The following is a 22,637-nucleotide window of genomic DNA, read 5'->3' as shown; positions in this document are numbered from 1 at the left end:
GGGACTGCACCACGACATGTGTGGGAAATAAACCGAGAGATGTTTATGGGAGTGGAGAAGTAACTCCACAACGTGTTTACAATTTCTGTGGGGGAGGAAAAATAAAATTCTTCTGTTGCGGCTGTTCAGAAAGGCAGTTCTGTCTGCCCTGACATGGACGCGTCTATGTTTGTTGCTGGGACAGTAACGCTTTCCAGGCTTTTGCTCTTGTAGGGAGCTTCAGCAGGAAACGAGTTACAACTTGTTATTCACACAGCATCACAGAATCGTTAGGGTGGGAAGAGGCTCTGGAGATCATCCCGTCCAACCCCCTGTCGGGGCAGGGTCACCTGAGCAGGCGACACAGGAACGCGTCCAGGTGGGTTTGGAACGTCTCCAGAGAAGGAGACATCTCCACGATTTCGCTGGCCAGCCTGTTCAAGCGCTCTGTCACCCTCAAAGTAAAGTTCTTCCTCATGCTGAGGTGAAACTTCTTGTGTTTTAGTTTCTGGCCACTGCTCCTTGTCCCGTCGCTGGGCACCACCGAGAAGTCTGGCACCATTCTCTTGACACCCGCCTTTGAGATATTTATGTGCATTAATGGAGATCGCCTCTCAGTCTTCTCTCCTATGAACTATATTATAAAAGAGATAAAAACCTCCGAGATACTCCAAAAACAACCTTACCAACTAGCGCATTTAAGGCCACGGCACACCTATTTCTCCGCGCAGACGGGCGTTTTGGAGCAGCCCCAGAAAGCCCTGGAGTAACAGGCGGCCGACCCGGGCCGGGGCCCCTCACACAGCCCCGGCGGGCCCCGCGCCTGCGCAGAGCCGTCCCCGCCCGGCCCGCGGGAAGTCCCGCCCCGCGCCCGCCGAGCGCCGGAGCGGGCGGGGCGCGCCAGCCGCGAGATGGCGGCGGCCGGGAGCGGCGGGAGCCGGGCGGACAACGGCTACGGCGGGCAGCAGGCGCGGCGCAGGAAGGGCCCGGGCGCGCTGGCCACGGGCTACCTCGTTATCTACAACGTGGTGATGACGGCGGGGTAAGGACCGGGTGGGGCCACTCGCGGAGCTCCCCGGCCGGGGCCGCCGCCGGGGCGCGGGGCTGCGCTCGGCCGGGCTGCGGCCGCGGGTGGGTCCGGCGGGGCGGGCAGGGCGGCTTCCCCGTGCCGCAGGGAGCGGGCCCGGGCCGAGAGCAGCGGCCTCTCCCGCCGCCGTGCCCGCGCTCCCGTCCGCCCCGAGCCCGTGTGGCTGCACCGCCCGGGTGGGGGGTCCGGATGCGCGGCTGTGCCCCCCGTGCTGTGGCGGCCCTGCCTCGCACTCGGGGTAACGCTAAAGCGCACAGCCGGCCCCTCGCTCGCTGCTCCTCGTGCTGGACAGGGGCTCCTGCGCGTCTGTGCTCAGCTGCCTTCCCGCTGTCCCGGCTCTGCGCCGTGCGCTGTGACCGTAACCCGGCTGAGTGCCCCGAGCCTGTCCCCGTGCGGGCCCTGCCCAGCCTGTGCCCGGCCTCAGCGCTGCCCGGCCCGCCGTGAGCCCTCAGCGCTGCCCGGCCCTCCGTGAGCCCTCAGCGCTGCCCGGGCCGCCGTGAGCCCTCAGCGGAGCCCGGCCCGCCGTGAGCCCTCAGCGCTGCCCGGGCCGCCGTGAGCCCTCAGCGGAGCCCGGCCCGCCGTGAGCCCTCAGCGCTGCCCGGCCCGCCGTGAGCCCTCAGCGGAGCCCGGCCCGCCCTGAGCCCTCAGCGGTGCCCGGCCCGCCCGCAGCGTGGCCTCTCTGACAGCCCCTTCCACATCGAGCTCTGCACAGCGGCCCCAGTGCCTGTTCCCTGGGAACCGCCGTGACTTATAATTGACACCTTAATTTGCTCTGCGACAATTTTCACGTCCAGGTGGCTCTAGATTCCTTGCATCACTGTGTCTGTGGTGTAGATTCCAGCAGGTTTTCACTAGAGAAAATACAACTTACCCAGAGCAGTAGTTAAAGGCAAAGGTCTGGAGCCCTGCAAGATTTCTCCATAAACTCTTCAGCTGTTGTGTGGTTTGAGCTTGGAAGCTGCTTTTGGGACGTGGAAGCTCCTGGACCAGCTTGGTGCTCTGCCCTTGCCCTGCATGGCAGAATGCAGACTGGTGCTTGCTCAGGTGTGCTCTTAGGTACAAAAACAAAAATAGCGACAACTGGGGACTCTAAAGAGAAAGGAGACTTCTTTCTTTTCTTTTTTTCTTTCTTTAACTAATTGTGGCCGTGGCGTCTCATTGGAATCCAGATAAAAATAAAAACATCTTTTAAAAGACTGAGGGTATTTGGGTTGGAGGAGAAAAGATGGATCCCAAACGAACGTGTTTTCTGCCAGATAAACCCTGGCGGGTGAGGAGGTGAGCTAACAGGGTAGTGTCATGTTTGGGGGGAGGTTAGTGTAGAATTAATATAGATACAATCCACTCCAAAAAGGCAGTTGAACGTGAAAATTCTTGTCTTTGCTGGTGGCAGCTGGTGCTATTTCAGCTTACAAGATATTTACACTTGTGTGGATCACAGGTAGGGGAGCGGGGAGAGCTCAGTTCTTGTGAGGCGCTTGGTACAACCCGTTACCCAACAGCTGTGTTACTGAGAAATGTTACTGAGCAGGTTTATGGCTCCATAGGATATTTGCAGGGAATTTCACTCAGAGGTCAAGGATAATTGCACACCAGTTTGAATTAAGCAATCAAAAATAATTACATGAGTAATACAACACGTTGCAGGCAGTGAGTGGGGCTTTTCAGTTTTGTTGTGGTGTCCCTGCACAACGTTAAGAGGTTCACCTCTGAACTCTTCTAAGAAATAAAAGCATTTCCCTGCTTATTTTGCTGCTCATGTGCAATTCACTTGTGTGTTTATAAAAGATATAAAAAACCTGAGAGAGAAGCTGTGGTATAAATGGAAAGTTTTCTTTGTGGTCATGAACTTTTTGTCATGGCACACAAGCTCCTGAACATGGGAAATTTCTATTTCTTCAGAAGAGCAAATTTTAAAAAAATTTGAGCACTGGAAACTCAGAAATAAATAACACAAACTTGTATTCAGCTTTCTGCTGTCAAGTAAATCTTGATCTTGATGTTCACTGTTTTCTTGATTTACACCAAACCTCTTAGGAAATTCCACTTTTGGGTGGATGTGATTTATGGAGCTTTAACATGAGCTGCTTTTGTCTGGATGTGGTTGTGATGAGATGATTTCTGCAGTTTGGGGAGTTACCATATGAGTTCTGTGGTCATCTCTCTGTGTTGTCTCTCACTTTTCTTTTGGGGTAGGTCACCGAGAGCTCTCCCTGATCATTTCTCTTCAGGTGGATGAGGAGTTTGTGCTTCCCTTGGACACTGCTGAAATTCCACAATATGCAAGATTGAGCTTAGGAAAAAAGCTCAGTCTTTTTCTTATTATTGTGAAGCCTTTTAAAATGGTAGTTTTTCTGGAGCTGGTTGACAGAAACTCAGTTGTTCAGATGATAAGATCAAAAGATAGGTACACAGCTGGTGGCAGTGATTGTTTACTGACCCCATGTCAATCAGAGTCAGTTTCTCCAACTGCACTGCCTTGGAAAGAGAATTGTGAAAAGAAAAAACCAAAAAATTCAAGGTGCCCAGATGATGTAGTGGTGCTCTAACAGCACATGGGATTTTTTTGAAGTGGTTTGTTTGGTTTGGTTTACAAAAGGCTTATAAACTGAAGCACACAACAGCGTTGATGTGCAGTAAATAGGTACCAGAGTAAATGTTTTAAAACCATAGTTGCCTTAACTATTAACTTTATTTAAAATGGATCAAGTAACAGTTGAAAAATCTCAGCATAGCTACTGTATTTACTTTGCATTTATCTTGACTCAGCTAAAGAAAACACAACTTACTCCAAAAATAATAGATCTCGTTTCCAGTTTTATGCCGTAGTGCACGTAGTGTGTGGATTCTTACGTAAAAAAAAAAAACATACAATGGTTTTTACAAGAGCAAAACAGCAGAAAAAGCACGTGTACCTGTGGATCCCTGACTGGAGCTGCATGCTCTTGCCATGTTTGTTTTTTTTCAGAAATGGGACCAACATAGTACAACAGGGTATGATAACCAGTCCTGCAGTTGGTTCTCAGCTGTACTTGCTCAGGTTTGATTGCCCATGGTTGAAAGCATTAAGCTCCAGAAAGCTCTGCATCTTGATCCTCTTGTGTTCAGGCTGACTCTTTTCCCGTCACAGTGTGAAGCTGTGTAGTTGTGCCTGACCTGAGCATGGGAAGCTCATTCTGGAGGCATAGAAATTATTTTTTCCTAAAAACTGTGTTTGTCCAAAATCACTGAATATAGTGCTGGGTGGGGAGAGAGAGCATGCTGTTAGAGCTAAGTGTAAATGTTAGATAAGCTGCTTTAAAAGGTGATTATGTTTCTTATTTTTAGTCAAGTGCTGTAACTGACTAGTACTTCTGGGTATAAGTAGCTGGTGGCGGTATAAACAGTGAATTTAAAAAGGGTTTCACTCAATGAGGTCAATGGTAATGTAATAGCTTTTGAATTTGCAAGAGTTTGTGTTAATCAGTGTTGAGCAAAGAGTGTTCTGGGTTATGAGTTTCATTGTCCATGTCTTCAGTGAGTGGTTGTTGAGAGTCAGAGTACACTTCTCCCTTTCAGGTGCACTCACTGCAGAGCTCTGCTGTATTCTCTTGCATAAATGTTACAGAACCTCGGTAAACTTTGCATAAGAAAATGCCTTTTTATGACCCGTGAGAGAGTCAAGGGAGTTAGCCTAAGGACCTGAGCACAAAGCTTGTCTATCAAGTCTGACCAAACAAAAGTAAAAAAACTCCGGGTGTGCAGTATTCATTTTTCTTATTCTGGATTAATCGAAGAATGGTAATTGTCCAGTCTGGAGTTTACAGACAGGGTAGCAGTAATTTAATGAAATGTAACTCCAGCTGGGCCAGCAGGCACAGTTCAGTGTGTAGGTCAGAGAAATGAGCTTTCATGAGACAGCCCTGCCTTTTGCTGCCCTTCTAAACTTCTTTCCAAGTTCCATTTTCAGCTGATGTTCCTTGCTTTCACCTTCTCCTGTTCCATTTTGTCTAGACTTAGTGGGTGAGGAACTATTTAAGAATCACAGAAGCAGGACAGAGGCACTAAAAGCTTCACCAAAAACTAGGCCCAGCTTTTAATTTCGTGTGGATTAATGCTCTGATCTGTATCAAGTGCTTTTTGAGGGCTAGTAAATGGAATGGAAAGTACAGTCTTGCTGGAGTCAGTGATCAGGCGCGAGGGTGGAGATGAGCAGAAGGCTGGAGCTCCTTGGGAAGCCGTGGGATTTACCAGTCTCTGGGTTCAGGTGAGAACAGTTTGCAGGCACAGCCAAGAACTGGCATCTTGTGCAACTGGAGAAATTGCTCAATTCAGCAGTTTCCCAACAAACATGGAAGATCAGGAAAAACAGGGAAACTTGACAGATAAGAAGAGCACAGTGTCAGCCTGCTCTGATTCCCTGTTCTAAAGAAGAAGCGATTGGTGTTGCAGGGGAGAATCACAAATACTTTAGTGCTTGCTGGTTTATTCTACACTGAAGTCCAAGTACAAAATGAATCTGATTTATTCTTTGTAAACAGCAATTATTTGGCAAATGTTTGTCCTTTGGTTTCGCGAGATGGCTTTAACTGAAATAACCTGTCAATGAAAAAGGGAGAACTTGTTTCTGTTTCCCATTTATCTTCCCCACTCCCCCTACTTTTCTTTGGTGCATGTCTTCCAGAAGTTAAGGCAGAAATTAATTAGCTTTCTTTCAGTTCTGCCAACAGATTTTGTTACAAACACAAACTTGGATGCCAGAGTTACTTATTGTTGAAAAATCTGAACTTCACTTTGTGTTTCAAACAATTATTACATTTGGGATAATATGTGCACATCCTTTGCAATATCCAAGCTAGTGTGGTACTTGTAAGATTCTATTATGCTGTTAATTAAGGGAATTTCCTCATCCATCCCCATTACAAAACCACAGCTACACACTTTTTTCCAAAGGGTAAAAACTATTGCATAGTCAGTGGACTTGCTGCATGTCTACACATTGAGGTGAATTGTTAGCAGAGACACTTAGGAATTTACACGAGGGGTTTGAAGGGAGCTGGAGGTAAAATGGGGTGGCATTCAGAGTAGTGGAGTGTAAGACAGCCAGGATGAGCCTATCAGTGAAAAGTTTGGGAGCCCCTGATATGGATTCTTCTTGACCAACCAACCCCTTCTCCCCATGTTTGCCAAAAGCAATTGGAAACTAAAGTTGAGATGCTACTTCCAAATGTAAAGTGTTTGATCAGGGTTGGCCACTCACCTTGCTGTGGCTTGGCATAGACTTGAGTGAAGAATTTCTCATGTTGTGGGCAAGCACCAGCTCTGGACAGCTGTGGTAGTTGGTGAAAGCTTTGTCAGCCAGGATGAAAATATTTTAGGTTTGTTTAAACTACCTGAAGGAAAATCAGCAGGGTTAACAGGTCACATTGTTCACATCCAGTAGCAGTTAAATGGGCACTGCTTACACAGGCTCAGATATATTTGTTGGTTAAAAATGAAAACTGGAATGGGAATGGCCATGCTGCCTTCAAGGCTTCAGCAGGCTCAGTTTCCTTGCAGTTATTTATCTATACAATATAATTTATACAATATATGCTACCAACTAAGCTGAATGACCTCTCATAAAGTCTAGGGGTTTACTTTGAACTGAAATGCTAAAATCAATTCCTTCTGAATCTTGTTTATGTCATGCTGCTGTAAGTTGGTAAGAGGTTTCTGACTAGCTGTCAGGGGTTTTCTGCCTGAACTAAACAAAATGTGATTCTAGTCTGCCATGAATACATTCCATATCTCAATTAAATAGTGCTCACTGAAAAATAAACTGAGACGTTAGAGATATTGGTACCATGTTGGTGCTGAAAAGTGCTTAAAAATACATCATGTTTCACTTGGATAAATTTGTAGAAGATGCAAGTATTTAACATTTCCAGTGTTACTTATTTCAGGACAGTTCTGCCTGTTACTTTCTCAGTTATCAAAAGAGAGATTAAAGATTTCATTTGTGCTTTGCTTAATGTCTCCTTTTTTCTGTCTTTCAGGTGGCTCGTTATTGCAGTCGGTCTAGTTCGGGCATATCTGGCTAAAGGCAGCTACCACAGCCTTTACTATTCAATAGAAAAGCCCCTGAAATTCTTCCAAACTGGAGCTTTGCTTGAGGTGGGTGTAGTCCTGTTCCCTATTAGGCGTTACTAATATTTGCATGAATGTGTTGTATTTCTTACATTTACTTTAATTCTGCTGAAGAGCTCACACAAAAGCTGAATTTTCCTTTTAGCAAGTCGTGAGGGGGTTTTACTGTCTGCTATTTAGCTTGGGCAGCAGAGCTAAATATTAATCTTGATCATTGAAATGCAAATACTGAATCTTAAACTCTTGTAACAGAACTAAATATGTGTCTGAATTGCTTAATTTGAAATGTTAGTGATTTCAATTTTTCTTTTTGTTCTAGATTCTGCACTGTGCACTTGGTAAGCTTGCAAATTTTCAGTTTATTATTTTTATAAAAGACTGCACTTTTAGCAATATATTGACAAGAAAAACGTTACAGTCTGTGATTGCTGAATTTAATTCTTGCATAACTTACTAATTTTTGTTTGAAATACATTCCAGTTTTTTACTCCCTAATTTGAGAAGTCAGAAAACAATAAAATAGTGCTTCAGCTCCTATCTGAATGTTCACTAGCCACTATTTAAAGAGTAAGATGGCATTGAGGTTCCTAAAGCTGCAACTACAAACTTGCTGTTTTTCATCATTGGCCAGACAGCCAGATGCTGTAGGGGTGTTGGATTGTAGGTGCCTGGTGAGTTCTGTGGGGTGTTTCAATAACCAAGTGAGGCGTTGGGAGAACTGGTGCTAGGAACGTGTCAGCAGAGGGCAGTCTGGTTCTGTCGCTGATGAAGTAGTTCTGACACTCCTGAGTCATCCGGTTATTCTGAAAATGTCTTAAAAAGGCAGTTTGTAAACTGTGCACAGGTCAGCCCAAGAAATGAATGGTCTTATACGCCTCAAATTAATGTAAAGGCTTCTCAGAGTAAACTGTGTGTATCATCTATTTGCCTGTGTTGCCAAGGCAGTCCTTCCAATGCTGTTTAATTTTACTAAATCTCAATTACTGTTTTTTACCAGAATAAACCATATTTAAAAGAAAAAAAAAAGTCAAAAAATATATTAAAATGTGCCATTTTTCAGGTCTTATTTAACAAGTGGCAAGAAGGAAAAGTTAAATCTTAGAACACTGGAGAGAAAACCTTGTAGATAAAATGCTGGTTTTACCATTCCAAATCCATTATGTTCTGCTATTTTCTTAACCTAAGCTGGTATGCAGACACCAGTGTTTACTAGTACTAAATCTAAGAGTGTAAAAAATGTAACTGGATTATCATTTCCTCACAGTTGGGTGTCTATGTCCATCAAATCAGTGAGTAGTAGAAGAGAGTGCTGTGTTTCACCTTCCAGGCTGATGCAGAACAGCAAATAAGATGATTATACAGCCTGCCTGTGTGCAAAACTAATCATTCTGGCTCAGTTGATTTGAGGTGTGGATCCATTTGGCCCGAATTATCCTTAGTAGCACAATTTAATTTTAGAGAGAGCCATTAGGGGAAAGTGGCAGCCTTTATGCCTTTATTATTCTATCTTCTTGCTTTCCCTAACAAAGCTCTTTTGCAAAAGACTGGTTTTCTTATAACTGGCTGTGGATTGTATTTTTTTCTGTTAATGGAAGTGTTTGTCAGCTAAATAAAGTGAGGGGGTTTTGCACAGCTGGATGCACTGCTGCTGTCTGCTGCAGTCCTACTGACTGTAGCAAAAGTTTCTGTGCAAGGAGAAACAGGAAATTTGCAGATTCCTTTGCCCCTGCTGAACTAATTGCTCTAACCAGAGCTGTAATTCTCTGTCAATAGAAGAGCTTATATGTGACAGATGGCTGTGTGTATCAGCATTACTTTTCTCTCCACATCTTTTCAGTACAGTCTGAAATGTTAGCATCTGTGAGGTCCTTCAAAATATGAAGATTGATAGGGGGTTGTCTGTGAGCATGGTTGAGAACAGGACTTTGGCATATGACAAAGATTTAAAAAGTGCAGATCTCTACCTGAAAAGGAGGTAGCATGTAGCCCAGAGACCAAGACAACGTGATAAAAGTGAAGAGAACTATGTCTAGGATTTTCCTTTTTCCTCTCAAAGAAGCCAAACATATCAGTGAAAATAATTCAACTGAAACTTGCTTTTGACTTTTCTTATTCTTTCTTGCTATTTTATTTTCCTCTTTGGTCTCTACATCTTTCTGAGGCTGTTGTCTTGCTTGTGGTTTGCATTAGCTTTGCAAGCACTTTTAACTATATCTTAGGAGCTACACCTGCTCCACATCATTTAGCTATTGGCAGAAAATAAAACTCTGTGATGCAAAGTTTAGAAATTTTGTGTAATCTTGCAGTCTAAAACTATTCCTGCTCTGTCAGACCTGGCTGTGTAGGGTCCTTTTAATGGCAGGCCAGTTGACACCTCAGAACTTGCTGGAAGAACCAGTGATACCTGCTTCCTTGAGAAAACCTTCAAGTTGCTTCTGCACCTGCCAGTGCATCAGCTGTTCCCAGGGGTTTGTTTGTTGTGGGGTTGGTTGGCTGGTTTGGTGGGGTTTTTTTGGTTTTGTTTTTTTTTTTTGGGGGGGGGGGGGGGTTGAGTTGTATTTCAAGGAAGGAAATACAAACTTTGCATCTGTCAAAATATGGCCTCGATCAGTGTTTCTGAAAAAATAAAAATTTTGGTGGTTGCTTTTTTGGGATATACAGTGCAAAACATATTTATTATTTTTACATTTTAAATCACAGTACTTTTAATTATTTTAATCAAACAGGATTTATTTGAAAGATTGTATCCCAGAAGCTGTTTGATTGAAATTATCTTACTGAGCTCTTCTGTGTATTGAGGAATATGCTGTCATTGAAACAAGATCAGTTACATTTGTTTGCATTTTGATTCAGAAAGACTTTCCAGGGAATTACACTGCATTACACTGTATAAACACACTGAAGGACTGACTTTGTATTTTCAAATTTTTTAAAAAATTAAATGCTTTCCTTCCAGAAATGTCAAGTAACTGGACTTTGATTTAGCTGTGTTTTATTTCCCCACCCCTACCTCCCACGCTGGTAGTCAGGAATATTTACTAATTGCAAAATATCTTCCAGGCATTGTTCCCTCTTCTGTTGTTCTGACTGCTTTCCAAGTGATGTCAAGGGTTTTCCTGACGTGGGCAGTAACACATAGTGTAAAAGAGGTAAGTCAAGCTACAAACTGATAGAAAACTATTGATCCATGCTGAAAAGCAAGTGTTGGTTGCTGTCTTACTGTCCTTAAAATGTCTTCTGTTTGTATCTCAACATGGGAAATTGTTCATATGAATTTCTGTGGATCAAAAGAAATAAAAATAGATCTGATGTCATCTTTTGTTGACAGTCAAACGGAACGAGGTCTGATTCTCTCCCTGTAAGACATCTAGCTCCTGGATAGATTCTGCAGTCCTTACTGAGTTAAACAGCTTCCAGTGTGTAATACAGAACACATAATTTGGTACAGCCTTCTAGTGTTCATCTCATTAGTGCCATAATTAAAAGCAAAATCTCGTTGCCCTCCTGCATATGCAATTCACTTCCTGTGGCACCTGAAACTCCCCCTCAATTGTTTGCGCACAGCAGTGCCTCCATGCTCTCCATTGTCACTCTCCAGGATAGTCCTTCCTCTGTCCTTCATTTCATTTTCTTATATTCAAATGTAAGTAATTTTTGGGGACTGTGTGTTTTTTCTCACTGCTCACCACACCAGATAGTGCTGTACTTTATGCAGATCTCTCTAGAATCTTTTGGAAGCCATGTTTTTTCAGGATTATTCCTGACAGCTGTTTTAAAAATCTAGACATGCTTTAATTGGTACAGGTTGTGGTGACTGACTCATGTCATCTCAATCCTTTTAGTAGCCCAAATATGCTGCATCTCTGCTGTAACTTTAGCCAACTCTTCTTACTGGTTTTCTTCTCATTAAAGAAATTATTCTCGATACCAGTGTCAGCATGGGTGCCTGAAATAAGCGTCAGTCATTTTATGCATAACATTATTTGTGACTTGACACGGACAATGTCTTAGGGAGCTTGTTTTATTACGAAGTCTCGAGGGAAGCCACTTTCTCTTCCTTCCTCCAAACCTGTTATCAGAGCATCCATGCACATGTAGAGTAACACAAGTCACTGTAGTTCCTAGCAATTGACAGTCCTTTCTGGTATTGTGGTTCTTGTTCATGTAAAGCTTTAGTTTCATGCTACTTGAAGTGGAGGAATGTTATTTTTCTCAATAAACATAAAACCCATTTTCTAATGGATTTCCCTGTTAATTCACCAGAATAAGAACTAGGTTTTGAACCAAAAATATGCAAGCTGTAATCTCAAGACATTAGATTTTATATATATGTATAAAATACTTTAAAATAAATACTCTTTGAGTTTTGCTTGTTGTCTATATGATGCTGGAATATCTGATGCTTCACAAAGAACAGTGGTAATCCGTTTTATGAATTGGCTCCTAGTTTTGAAGAAACCCAAATATTAAAGGTTAAATTGGATGAATTAGAATTATTCCATGTGTTGTCTGTTACACATCAAAGAAAAACCTGTAATATGATTGTGGGTTAGGTTTTTTTGAAGCTTATGCCCACATTCTCACCAGAGAAAACCAACAAAATAAGACAAAATGGGAGCAATGAGTTTAGCCAAACATTTGTCTTTTAACAAGGATTCTTTCAACAATATTCCATGCAGATTTTTTTTCCCCCACACTTGTGTGGTCTTCTGGTTAAAGTCTTGCAAGAGACTGTATTATTTGTTACTTTTTTAATGTCTTAGAAAGTGGGTATAAGAATAGCGAGGGTGAGGACGCCTGTGATGAGTTTCTGACCTGTGACTTGAACAAATAAATCAAATAAGAGGCTGTATTCTGACCCCTCCCCTTCCCCCAACCAGGCAGCCTGCAGGCTCATCTGGGGAGATGTATTGCAAGTGTCACAAGTGTTCTACTTTCTCTAAAGGGCTGTCTGCACAAGTGAGCTCCATGCTGAAGGCCAGGATTAAATTCTCACACAGCTTTATGGAACTTGTAAGCAATGCAGTTGCATGATAAGGTTCTTGTAAAATAAAATGCAGTTTTCCTCTTTAACTTTTTTGAGTGAGACTTGTTCAGTATCTTTGCTTTTCCAGACTGTTTTCGTATATAATACAGCTAAAAGAAGAAATGTGTATTGCATCCCTCCTTCTGTCAGGATACACTTCTAGAAATGTGATGTGATTTGAAGCATGCTTCTTGCCACTAACTTGTTTGTGCTTTTTGTTGACTTCAGTGCTGATGTGTTGTTAAACTCAATATGAAGTTATTCACAATAAATGTTAAAGCATGGCAAAAGTTAAAGCATTGCACACTGAGATTCTCCTTACCTGCACTGTAGGAGAAGTTGTTGGTGTTGTGGAGGGCCTGGCACGTCATCAGTGCTGGCCATTAGGTCAGAAAGGGGCCAGTTCAGTGCATTTTACTGTTCCCCTGCAAAGGAGGGTGGAGAATGAGCAGCCTGGTGTGAGGAGCTGGGAGGATGTAGTAGGCATAGGAGAACAGAAAGTGCCCTTCAGTTCAAAAGAGGTCTTTTTGAATTTGTGTGAGCAAGGAGATCATCTGGTTACGTCATGGCAGGCCTTCCTTGGAGTTCCATTCTGATAGATAATTCTGCACCCAGTGCTGATGGGTAATTAAAAAATGGTGTCAGCAGGCATTTTTTGCTTATCCCATTGGGCTCAGTTACAGAAAAGTTGCAAGTAAGTGTAATATATATTTAGAGGAACTTTTGTAGAACACACAGGCAAGAGATACTGTTAAAATAACATATATCATGCAGAACTGGTAATTGGGATTCTAGTATCTGCAGTTGGGAATTGGTATCTTCAATGAGTAGTAAAGCATGCTTACTTAAAAGAGGGAAGAACATCTTAACTTAGGATATTTAGGACTAAGTTGTAGTAAAAAGTCCATGCTGGAAGGGTCAAAACTCTGAATGGCTGAGTACAGTTGTAAAACCTGCCTCATCACTGCTTTATATCTATATAGAATTAGAGCAATACCATACAACACAATAGTCTGTCAGGCCCTTTGTGCCTACTGTGAAGCTTTCTGGTTTTTTTTTTCCCTTCATTTTATGTTTTATTTTTAATTACTGTACCAGAGAACCAGCTCTTTGGAGAGAGACGTGCTGTTCCAATATTTTCCATCATTACACTTGCATAGTGCTGCTGGTTTTGCTCTTCTGCATTGGATTGCTTAATTATGTGTTTAGCTGAAATTTTCTGCAAATTTGTCAAACTGTTGCTCTTAACGTAGAGAAATTTCCCTTTCCAATCTTAAGGAACATTAAAAACCTCTCAGGCTTTATTTTGTCAACTCCCAGTTCTCATCTTTGCATCTTAAAAGACAGTGGTTTCTTTTATATTCTAGCAAACATTGTCTGCCATTCACAGTATTTAGGAAAAGCGAAAATATATTCAAGACTCCCCTTGATGATATGTTGACTTGAAGCACATGCCAAAATATTGTGCCTATTGTTTGATTGACCCCCTATTAAGAGAGTTGGAGAGATAAGGTGTAAATAAAGTACAAAATGTCTTTTGACTTGTGTCTAAGACTTCCTTGAAAGACTGGCATGAAAAAAAGTAGTGGAAGAAGAATTGGATTCTCAGGGAGCATTGGCCTTAGTGGTTTATGAAAGGTTTACTGTGTATTTGTCCTCTCTTCAGCCTGGAGGAGGAATGATGCAAATGCTGCATTAGCAGTGGCTGAAAGCATAAGACTCCTGAGAAACTGTTTAGTGAATCAGTTCCCAGGGGTTTGATAATGTTCATCTCGGTCGTCTTTATCTAAAGTACTGAAAAACTCTCAGTGCTCAAAGAGGTGTTCTGATAGTGACAGACTGGTGACAGCTATGTGAGTGTGCAAGAAACAGACTTTATAATGATAACCACCACTTTCCAGTCTTCTTTCTTATTTAAGTAGGGACACAAGCGATGAAGGCACAATCAGTGATTCTTTAAGTGACCTAACAGGGTTGTGTGTTTCATAATGGTGTGAAGTGTTTTAATAACTTAAAATACAAAGGAGAGGGGCGAGACCAGACCTTGGAGACAGTGTTAGAGATGTCATGTGATAGAACTGGACTGTGACTGCTGTAATTTTCTACTTCCATGTGTGTGATTCACTGTTAACGTCCCAGTTTCTTGTCCTTGCTCATATCCTTGGATGCTACTTCAAGCTACAAACTTTTGCATTTTGACTTTACCATAGCCTGGGAAAGAAGTGGGATTTAAAGCACAGGTTGAAGCCTGTTACTCACAGGTTTAGGTGCACTCATCACTAAGCTGCTGCTCCCGATTTGACCAGAAGATGCAGCTCTGGAGTGCTTGTCAAGCACTTTCCTCCTTTGGAACAGCAGCATCTGCGAAGTGCTCTTCACTTTTCCGTGTTGAGAACAAAATCTTGCTTATAAAGCAGACCTCAAACAGGATTAGGATACTGCAGCAATGTGTAAAAATAGATTTGGTCCTTTCTCTGAATGTCTTCAAATAATTTTTGGATTTTGCTCTTTTATGATGATGTAAGGGAGATTAATGTATAAACAAATTATCAGAATGTGGAAAAAAAAATAAGATGCTTTTGCTGCAAACTGCAGTAAAAGTGACCTGAAATGTTACATGCAGCAGAACATAGATATACAGCACAATACAGATTACCAGCAGCTCTGCATTCCAGGATAGCTCAAGACTTCTGTATAAGTTTTTCTGGGTTTTGCAGTCTGTAACAAAGCTTTTACTGGCTAATTCCTGTTTAAAAAAATTCCCTTTTTTTAGCCAAAAGTATATGATCAGTCCCCTCCTATTAAAATTTTTCTGATTGTCCACATGTAAAAATGTTCTTGTTCCTTTTTTTTTTTTCTATTGGTTTGTACTTTGTCCAAGATGAATAGAGTGCACCACCCCTCATCTCCTGACTTCCTTTTCCCTTTTTTCAAGAGTTTGAGGAAAAGAGAAAATATGGGCCCCTGTGGTTGAGCTCTTTTTGTTCCCACGGTCCACTGAATTTGGGCTCAAGGGAGCAGCTGGGAGTTCTGTAGAAGAGGGGAGAGAGGGAGAAGGCTGCATAAAAATCATGTCTGCTCCCTCAAGAGTTTGTATTGTGGATAAGCGACCCCATATATACTTGATCCATCTGGAACTTGAACCTCATAATGATGCTCCATAATCTAATAAATGTAACTCTTAATTTTAAAGTATGTGCTTTTGAGGATTATAAATATCACAGATAAAGGCAGTTTATTACAGAATATTTTGAGCTTAAAGGGACCCTCAAGGATCACTGAGTCCAGCTCCTAAGTGAATGGCCCATCCAGGGATCAAACCCACAACCTTGGCATTATTAGCACCATGCTCAGACCAACTGGGCTGATAGCAGGGTTAGAATGTGGAGGGAGTTACAGCTGGTTCACTGATGTGTGACTGACATAAAAGCTCCAGGAGGTGTAAAGCAGTGAGACATGATACTGCCTTGAGTGTAACATTAGAGGAACTATGCTAGTTACAATAAGCAGAAAATGGAGGAAGGAACAGTGAATCAGGTACCTGTCAAGCTTACCTGAGGTGAGACAATCTGAGCATCATTTTTCTCCCAGCCTGAGATCTGGTGTTAGCTGTTTTGCTGTTGCTCAAAAGTAGGACCCAGTTTCTGACCAGAGAAAGGAAAACAGTGCTTCTGCTCAGAAGTACCATGAACTAGTATCAGAATATAAAGTGTAAACCAGGTATCAAGTGTTAGACCATTCTTTCTGCACTAGGAGACAATCATAGGGCTGAAATAGAAGCTGATACTCTATAGGAATGGGAAGAGTTAAGAATTATACTCAGAATATCAGGGGTTTCTTGTGCCAATTTACTTTGCACAGAATAGGAGAGCTTAAGGTACCCAGTCATGAAGCAGAGCTATTCTTAGGCAACTAGAAAAATACAGAGCACGATAAGAAGGGTTTTTTACTATTGTTACTAATGTTGCTTTTAAGCTCATTCTTGGAGTGTTCTCTAAAATGATGCAGTAAAGCAACCCACAGGAATGGATTTCTTTGAGGTTTTCTTGGGTCTGGTGAGTAATGCTGGTAATGCTCAAGTTCATACAAAGCCTTTTTTCCATTCTCACAGGTACAAACTGAAGACAGTGTCCTCTTGTTTGTAGTGGCCTGGACAATCACCGAGATAATCCGTTACTCTTTTTACACGTTTAGCTTGTTAAACCATCTCCCTTACCTCATCAAATGGGCCAGGTCGGTAGCATAATAAAAAATTACAGCCTTAAAGCACTGATCTGACAGGGGTATTTATCTTGTAAAGCAGTTGCAGTGCAAAAAATTAGATTCTGCCTTCAGGTAATTGCCCTCTTTGTGAATGCGACTGCCTAGGTTCTTTCCAGCAGCTTTTCGGGTTACAAAAATCTATTGCATTGCAAGCTGAAAGAGTTGTTTGTTCTGAAGTCAGTTCCATTTACAAAATAGTTTTTTGTTAGAAACTGATATTTAACAGTAAGGGATGACAGTAAGTAAACTGACATTTAGCAGAAATTCTTGAATCCAGTGGTTCTCCTTGAAATAATATTTAAGCTCATTGATTAACATCAACTATATTTGGCCCCATTTTAAATAGTAAAATGACCTCTACCAAAGACTTCAGAAATCAAAGTAATAAATTGTGTGTATGTGGAGAATAGTTTTAAAGATAGTTTTTAGATTCTCAGATTAAATCTTTAAATATTTCCAAACTATTGCTCTTTGAATACTTACCTTGCAATAATGTTCATACCTTGCCATGCTCTAATCAAATAAGATTTAAGAAAATACATACTGAATGGAGAATTCAAAATCTGAATAGCTGTAATATGATTTAACAAATTTTGTCAGAGTTTGTCATAACTTTTAATTCTTTCTGTGTATGTTTCATTCTAGGTACACTTTGTTTATAGTATTGTATCCAATGGGAGTCTCAGGCGAATTACTCACAATATATGCTGCATTACCCTTCGTCAGGCAGTCTGGCTTGTATTCCATTAGTTTACCTAACAAGTACAATTTTTCATTTGACTACTATACATTCCTGATCCTGGTCATGATCTCTTACATTCCAAGTAAGTATGAGTTTGTTAGGTTTCTTGGTATTAACAGCTGTACTGGGAAAAGCAAACAGTTGGGGGATTACCATACACAGAAGTAACCAATTTAGCCTGCTGATGACTTTGTTTAATTTTTGCATGGTTCATGAAGGTTTAGTATCTCATGGAAATTTCAGCTTTTGCTGTTTGTATATGTATGTTTTCCATTCCCTACTTTGTTGTTCTGCAAACATACTGTGTACCATAGTCTTAGAAATAAGAAGAGAAAAAGCTCTGGGTAGAGAGAGAGATGAAAGAGGCACTGATGTGTATAAAATGCCTTAGAGTCTGAAAAAGTGACACTAGAATTACAAAAAAATCAAACAAGTCTGGAAATTTCTCTTGAAGGACTTCTTTTGCCCTGCAGTCTGTTTGTTTTCTTTGTATTGTGTGCATGCAGTTAAGGCAATTTTTGTCATCTGCCTCTGCATTTAGAGTTAAATAAGGCATTTTGCATTTAATTAAGGATGTGATTGCTCTAGCAAAAGAATTAATAATACCTGAAGCCTAAGAACAATATCAGTTCATCCCTTTAGAGTGGAAAAGGCAATAGAAAACTTAAGCAAAATGTGGATAAACACATGCTCTAATAGAGAATTGGTGACCTTGAGCATGTGACTGTTCATCTTGCAGGCCTCTCTTCACACATCATTGACTTGAGTCTGTTTTCTCCTCAGTATTCCCTCAGCTGTATTTCCACATGCTGCATCAGAGGCGAAAAGTACTCTCCCACACTGAAGAGCATAAGAAGTCAGAGTAATTCCAACTCTTTTTCAGAACTTTTCAAACATCAAAATGCTGCAGTTTTTCGATACCCAGCACATTTGTAAAGAGTATACCAAGATAAGTCAGAGGTAAAAGACCAATAATTTAGCAAGAATAACCAATAAATCTGATTTCAGTGAAATTCCAGGATGTCAAACGTTGAAATAATTTTCAGCTTGCAGTGCTTCAGAAAACTTAAACTTTATATGGCTTGGCAGTTAACCTTTTCCTTAAATGATGTGCTAAATGGTTTTCATTTATTACTAAATGCCTGAAGGTTGCAGTATGAGTGATGAAGTTGTATCCACTAAATGCCTGAATTGGGATTATATTACTGATACCTCTTTTTTTAAGTGCTTGACTGCATGCCAGAAACTGTATGTATTGCCGCGAAAGCAAACAATGTGCTCTGGAATACTTCAGGATAATGTCAGGGACTTCAGTGGAGAATGTAATCTGGGCAAAGTTTTGAATTTAGAAAGGTAGGTTGTGTATTTAAAAGGTGATGGGAACAAGAACAAGAAACCAATTACGGAAAATGAGGGGAATGAGGTTCTTCAGGAATTTAAACAGTACGGTGTCTGACCAGAGTGCGTTCTCTGAAGATCTTGTTTAAGCTGATCACTCAAATGCTTATATTAATTCAGAGGCCATAATTCTTATCTGAAACATTAAAACTACCCCAAGTACTGCATCCCTGAATACATTTTTACATATTAAAACAAAATAAAATTAATACTAACTGTAATACTTCTAATGGTATCAGTAATGAATCTAAACAATATAAGGAGGTAGGTCACTCAGAAATAGGTGCAGTTCTCCTTTTTTACTATAAATTGTCATCTCTAGTCATTGTCTGTGATACTCATCTTTCAGTGCTGAGGACTGCTTGGTCTACTGTGTTTGGGGGCCTTGTTCCTTAGCCTGACTTTTCTCATGTGACTGAGGTCATCACTCTGGCACATCCAAGCAGGCAGTTCTAGGCACTCAACTTCCGAAGTGTTGCAAAATCATAATCTGCTCCTTGCAGGGCAGATTATCTCACGTGTTACATGCTGCCTTTGCAGACTGGACAAGCCACCCTCATCTGTTCTTTGGAAAGATTAGAAGACCACAAAAAGTTACATCCTCCTAGGTGCTTTCTCTGGGTTCTCAGGCTTAACCTTCCTTTGGGGAGGTAGAAGGAAAATGAAAGAGCTGAGAAAGCCTTGTGATGAGGCAGAAAGCACTAGTGCCGTGTGAGCTGTGCCCCAAGTCTAGAAGAAACTTCTGATTGGGAGTAGAAGGATGGGGAAGGAAAGGAACAAAAGGAGAAGGGAAATGAATGGATGTCCAAGCAGAGACAAAAGGAAACGTAGGTTATGGCTTTGTTCTGTTAGGAATTGATGGCCAAATAGTCCTGTCTGCATCCAGTCAGAGTCACTAGACAAGACCAAGTGGGCTTCTTTGGCTTCCCTCTTGTGACATGGCTTAATGGATAAATGAGGTGTGACCACTCCCATGCTACCTGCAGTGCTGCCTCGGGCTGTGCCTGCCAGCACCTCCCCTGGTACGGCCCAGCTGTGTCTGACGCGTCCCAGCTCTCCCTAAACACAAATTTACTCGGAAAGTACTGAGGACACAGACTCTCTGTTCCAGCAGTTGGGAAGAGCTGGATTTACAATTATTTAGCTTTATGCTTGTCAGAGCTATATTAAAAAAAAAAACCAACTTGGCATTTTCAGTAATTTTCTTTGGCTCAGTCAAAGGGACTGAATTTTCCTAACTCTGACTATATGGAGCCTTTCCTGTTCAACACAAACAGGACTGCTATAAGCAGAGAGAGGACAAGAGACAAGAATAATCTTTGCTTCTGTGTTCAACATTTTGGAGCCAATTATTGACTGGATTAAAAAACAGGAGGTTGTAGCAAGTTGGGGGTTGGTCTTTTCTCCCAAGTTACAAGCAATAGGACTAGAGGATACTGCCTTGTGTTGTTCTAAGGAGGGTCTTGATAGGGTATTAGGAAAAAATTTCTTCATAGAAAGGATTGTCAAGCATTTGAACAAGCTGCCCAGGGAAGTGATAGAGTCACTATCCCTGAAGGTATTTAAAAAAACAGAAGATGTGGTGCTTAGGGACATGGTTTACTGGGATTTTGCAGTATTAGGGTAATGGTTGGAACTCAATCTTGGAGGTCTTTTCCAACCCAAACAATTCTGTGATTCTATTACTGTGGCCATATACAACCTCAAAATTATTTTGGATTCAAAGATGCAACAATTCAGTTCATTTCTCTTTTAGGTTATGTGCTTTGTTGTAGTGATCTGAGAAATGTTATATTATTCTGAACTCATTGTTTGAAAGTATAAACTTCCACCTCTGAACAAAACATCTCCTTTTGCTTATACTTGCTATTAAAGAAGTTAATGCCAATATTTCTGAAGGATGTCATCTAAAAGATCTGATTTCCTGATGTACTTAGGTTACTGGATATTGTCAATGCTCAGCTCCTGAACTTTTCTTAATTTGATTTCTGTGCCCAAATAAAAGATTTGGTTTCAAATTTGTTGGTCCAATTTGGAGATAAAAAATGGCTGTGTAATACTCCTGCATGAAACAAACTCCTGGCTCTGTTGATGAGAAAGATACAGTACAGATCTACAGCAGATAGCACTGGCACCATGGAAAAGCAGAACAAGCTGCCAGTAGGGAGAAAGCTTCTACAACCAATACCTTTGCTGAATAGGCTTTACTATGGAATATTTACTTCATTAAAAATATCAATTTATGATGCAAATGCAAATAAACTACAGCCTTTTAAAAGAAAATGGAGTTACTTTTCCTTTCAAAAGAAAAAGAAGTTGCTTTCACAGTACGAATTCTTACCAGCAAAGTTGATTTGTAAATTATATTCTTAAGTCTGAACATGCAGTTGCTATGTACAGAAATTTAGCGCTTCATCTTGGAAGTGCTTTTTCAAGTTTATCTTCCTTGGAAATCACTGGAAGGTAATCTAGAGAGAGCTGTAGTGTGATGCCCTAAAACTGTTTGGGTTGTTCCCTAATACTGACTTTGCTGACACATGTGGGGTTTCTCCTCCTTATAAAAGAAGTTTTCCCTCATCTGTCACTGAAATTATAAAGTGGCTTCCATGAACTCTATACTAGAAGCTTTGATTGGTCCTGTGTCACAGATGCAGAGGGGTTTGTTTTCCCCACAGACTGTTTACTTGGCTTGCATGTTCTCTATCAGCATATCCAAAGCAGCAGGCCTCCCCTGCTTTGGTACTCTCTGTTATGTGCGCTGGTTCAGTTGACAGCACTTTGTTCTACCATGTCAGCTCTGAGTTAGTCATTACCCTCCAAAAGACCAAGGTTTTCACCAGTGTGTAGTTTACAACTGGAATTGTACAAATGTTCGTATTTGTAAATTACAGTAAGATTGCAGGTTACAGTGCAGGTAAATTGTAATTTTTCACAATGTGATATTTTTATCAGAGGGTTTTTTTTTCCTTATCGTTATGAAGGTTGGCATTTATGTGGACCAATCTGCAGTGTCATTTTAAAACCTATCTTTCAGCGTAAAATTTTCATGAGTATACATCAAATCATATATTTTGATGTATATGTCAGTGAAACTTGGGTGAAAACTATATACAGTCATTTTTGTATTTTTTTCTATGTTGTGAAGAATAAAATTGTAATTTTATAAGTCTTGATTCACTAAGATTATTATAAGTTAAATGTATTTTTTGTATATTTAGGAATCTGATATTACCTGGAGCTCTGAAAGATTAAGCATAGATTTTTTTATGCATGGTTGAAAGATATTTCAACTTGATAATGCAGTGCAATGGTTTGTGTGCTAACATACTAGTCCGTGTTGTTGCCTTGTGAAATTGATTCTGTGCTCTCTGCCTGGATTTGGCCTACTGATCGGTGATACTAATTGCTATAATCCAAATAAAATAATTCTGAACCTAATACGTTGTATTGTTACTGTTTAAGGAACAAAAGCGGATACAAGTTTCTTTACAAGTATCTGCTTTAGGGCTGTATTTTTATTCATTTGTATACAATGTGTACCTTTTAATTTACAAGTTCTTCTAGCATATCTAGCTCTGGAGCTCAGACAAAAGAAATAAAAAAACTTCATATTGTTATTAATACTCTGCTTTCCACATTCAAAAGAAGGGCTTGTAACAACACCTTAACTGACTATGTCAACACAACTTCCTGAGGGATCCTCAATTGAGTGTGAGCTCTTTGTTCTCCTGCTATTATCTGTACTCTGGATGCTGATGGTTCCCTTCAAAAACAAAACTGAGTATTATAAATATAGTGGAATGCTTAACTAACGCAGCAGAATACTTCAGAGTTCATTTACTAAATATAATATGTCTGCTACCACGGCAACGGTGTTAGCGTTTTTAACACTTCCTGAGAGAGATTTAAAAACTGCGTCTAGATGGCATTAATGCTCATAAATAACAAGTTATAATCCTCTGATAGGAACTGAGTGGTAGCTGCAGAGTGAGTGCTATTATTCTAGGCATATGCTTGTCATAAGATTGCACAAC

The 22,637-nt window shown here is 40.9% G+C and overlaps 1 protein-coding gene across 1 annotated transcript; it reads left to right on the top strand.

The window, feature by feature from the left end:
* The first annotated feature begins 865 nt into the window (after window positions 1–865).
* HACD2 (3-hydroxyacyl-CoA dehydratase 2) lies at window positions 866–22,041 on the top strand. Its single transcript, XM_066190272.1, has 7 exons — window positions 866–1,021; window positions 7,084–7,201; window positions 7,494–7,512; window positions 10,235–10,323; window positions 16,312–16,433; window positions 17,109–17,287; window positions 17,989–22,041. Exons 1-7 carry the CDS (start codon window positions 891–893, stop codon window positions 18,069–18,071), a joined length of 741 nt encoding a protein of 246 aa, XP_066046369.1. The 5' UTR covers window positions 866–890; the 3' UTR covers window positions 18,072–22,041.
* Window positions 22,042–22,637: the final 596 nt, after the last annotated feature.

The sequence above is a fragment of the Chamaea fasciata genome, unplaced genomic scaffold, assembly GCF_029207755.1.
Source record: "Chamaea fasciata isolate MVZ Bird 193981 ecotype frontalis unplaced genomic scaffold, bChaFas1.0.hap1 SCAF_8, whole genome shotgun sequence".
Lineage (NCBI taxonomy): Eukaryota > Metazoa > Chordata > Aves > Passeriformes > Sylviidae > Chamaea > Chamaea fasciata.
The sequence above is the reverse complement of the archived record's forward strand: the minus strand, read 5'-3'. Positions and strand labels throughout refer to the sequence as shown.

Excerpts from the sequence above, each read along its gene's own strand:
- HACD2 (XM_066190272.1), top strand. The coding sequence starts at position 891 with ATGGCGGCGGCCGGGAGCGGCGGGAGCCGGGCGGACAACGGCTACGGC. Across the intron at positions 10,324-16,311 it reads TAACACATAGTGTAAAAGAG|GTACAAACTGAAGACAGTGT; the intron begins GTAAGTCAAGCT and ends CCATTCTCACAG. Across the intron at positions 17,288-17,988 it reads CATGATCTCTTACATTCCAA|TATTCCCTCAGCTGTATTTC; the intron begins GTAAGTATGAGT and ends TTTTCTCCTCAG.